At 37.5% G+C, this 2,277-nt stretch overlaps 1 protein-coding gene across 1 annotated transcript; it reads left to right on the plus strand.

The window, feature by feature from the left end:
* Positions 1 to 92: 92 nt before the first annotated feature.
* Positions 93 to 2,151, plus strand: LOC144640080 (diacylglycerol kinase epsilon-like; the record flags this gene model as incomplete). Its single annotated transcript, XM_078499301.1, has 3 exons — positions 93 to 236; positions 563 to 708; positions 2,097 to 2,151. Coding segments are annotated over 3 exons (345 nt in total), but the record flags the coding sequence as incomplete, so codon positions are not given.
* Between the last annotated feature and the right edge of the window lie 126 nt (positions 2,152 to 2,277).

Consider the following 2,277-nt stretch of genomic DNA (forward strand, 5'->3'; position numbering starts at 1 on the left):
ATCCAAGGTCCTTTCTTCATTATAGTAAAACTATTTGGAAAACTGTAAACTTTATTTTGTAAATTAAACTGATAAATAAATTCTATCTTTAGGTGGTAGATATTCATGAAGTCCCCCCTGAATCTGCACTGGAGTTTTGTAAGCTACTTCCTAACCACAGGACCCGTATTTTGGTATGTGGAGGTGATGGGAGCGTCGGATGGGTTCTTGGTGCCTTAGACAAAGTCAAGTTAAAGGTTTGTAATATTGTTTGTAGTTTAGTTACAGAGTAGCTTAAATACAAATTATGTGTTGGTCCTCTTGGGGGTCTTTTCTGATACTTGATTGACATCTAATTTCTTGCTAGAATAGCAAGGAATGAAGACATAATTATTGTAACATAAATAAGGAAATACCGGTACATGGCACTTACGTGTAATAAGGCAAAATCTTCAAGTTACACATGTATGTCAATTAAAAGAAATTTATAAAGTGCATATACATTATAACTTTTCAAATAATGTTAAGTTGACCTGTTGTGCATCCCTTGTAAACAAAGCTAATGGTGGATTTGATTTGTCAGTTGCCTCCATATATCGGCATTCTTCCACTTGGCACTGGTAATGACCTGGCACGGGTTCTTGGATGGGGCAGTGGTTACACTGGTGAAGAAGATGTTAATGAAATACTGACGTCCATCATGACAGCTAATGTGACTCCATTGGACAGGTAAAGATAGTACATCCATTTTTAACCAAAATTACATGAATCAAAATCTCACGCATATTGGAGCTAAACATGACTTCCCCATTTTTAGTTTGTACATTATTGTTATCCATGGACATCCTCACCATTGTTAGTCATCCTCATTTCCTAATGGGTTCCTGTCATTAAATGACAAATTTTGGCAAACACTGATATATGTTGCAGTTAATTTTTGATCTCAGTTAATTTTTTATTTTAACTAGTTAGTTTTTTCTAACTAGTTTTTTTTTATTCTTCGCTATTAAGTAGAAAAGAGAAAAACACCCCCCCCCCCTTGATATCTCATGTCTTCCCCCCCATCCTTACTAACCCTTCCCTACTATCTGCTACTATCCCTCTCCCCTAAGTACTATCATTTATTTATTTTTCTTTTATTTTAAACTGCACTAGATTTGAACTCTCAACCTCAAGATTTGCTGTCCAACCCCTTATCCCACTGTGCCACGTAGGAAACGTTGGATGAACCACTACTTTTTTAAAAATATATGATACCCTAACCCCAACCCCATTATTTAACTAGTTAAAAAAAATCAACTAGTTAGAAAAAACTAACTAGTTAAAATAAAAAATTAACTGAGATCAAAAATTAACTGCAACATATACAAAATTAAACCATTTGCTGTTTACATTATTTTGTTTCCCATCACAAATGATATAGGTGACATGGTGGCCTAGTGGTTAGTGTGCTGAACTCTGGATCAAGTGGTCCAGGTTCAAGCCCTGACCGAGGTCACTGTGTTGTGTTCTTGGGCAAGACACTTTTCTCTGACTCATAGTACCTCTCTCCACCCAGGTGTATAAATGGGTACTGGTGAACTAATGCTGGAGGTAACCCCGCGATGGACTAGAATCCCATCCAGGGGGAGTAGAAATACCGGTACTCCTAGTCACTCAATGGTACAGAAACCGGGATAAACTCCAGTCTGATAGGCCGCTAGGCTCAAATGCCCAGGGGGGCTACTTGCAGTATACATGACGGGGAGGTCCGACGTATTTTTTGGGTTGAAAATGTACACCCTCGGTATTTTTTTGGGTCAAGAGATCTGTCATGTATTTTTTTAGGACTTAAAGTCTGTTTGATTGAATAAATTAGTATCGAGGCGCGAGGTTTTGTATTTTTTGGGGTAGAAAATTTTGTTGCCAGGTATTTTTTTGGGTGTAAGTTTCAGGCTCATGTATTTTTTTCGGGGTTCGCAATATGAAGCTCCGTCGGATCCCCCGTCATGAATACTGCAAGTACCTCCCCTGGGCTCAAATGCAGACTTCATTCTTCTTTACAGATCAGTGATACTTCTGTATTTAATATCTCATGAAGCCAGCTGACTGATCAGATGTTTTTTTTTTCCTCACAGATGGAAAATAACTGTGAGGAGTAGCAGGGGATACTTTGATGTCAGAAGACTTTAAAAGGTAATTGCAGGTTCAAGACTGTTCTTGTGCATATCTGATAGATTTAAAATTTATGAGAAATTTCAAGATAGACTAAGACTGTGTACAGTGCAAGATTTCTGTATAGAGTTAACCTTTGGTATA

Source organism: Oculina patagonica, unplaced genomic scaffold, assembly GCF_052425735.1.
Source record: "Oculina patagonica isolate OP01 unplaced genomic scaffold, crgOcupat unplaced1792, whole genome shotgun sequence".
Lineage (NCBI taxonomy): Eukaryota > Metazoa > Cnidaria > Anthozoa > Scleractinia > Oculinidae > Oculina > Oculina patagonica.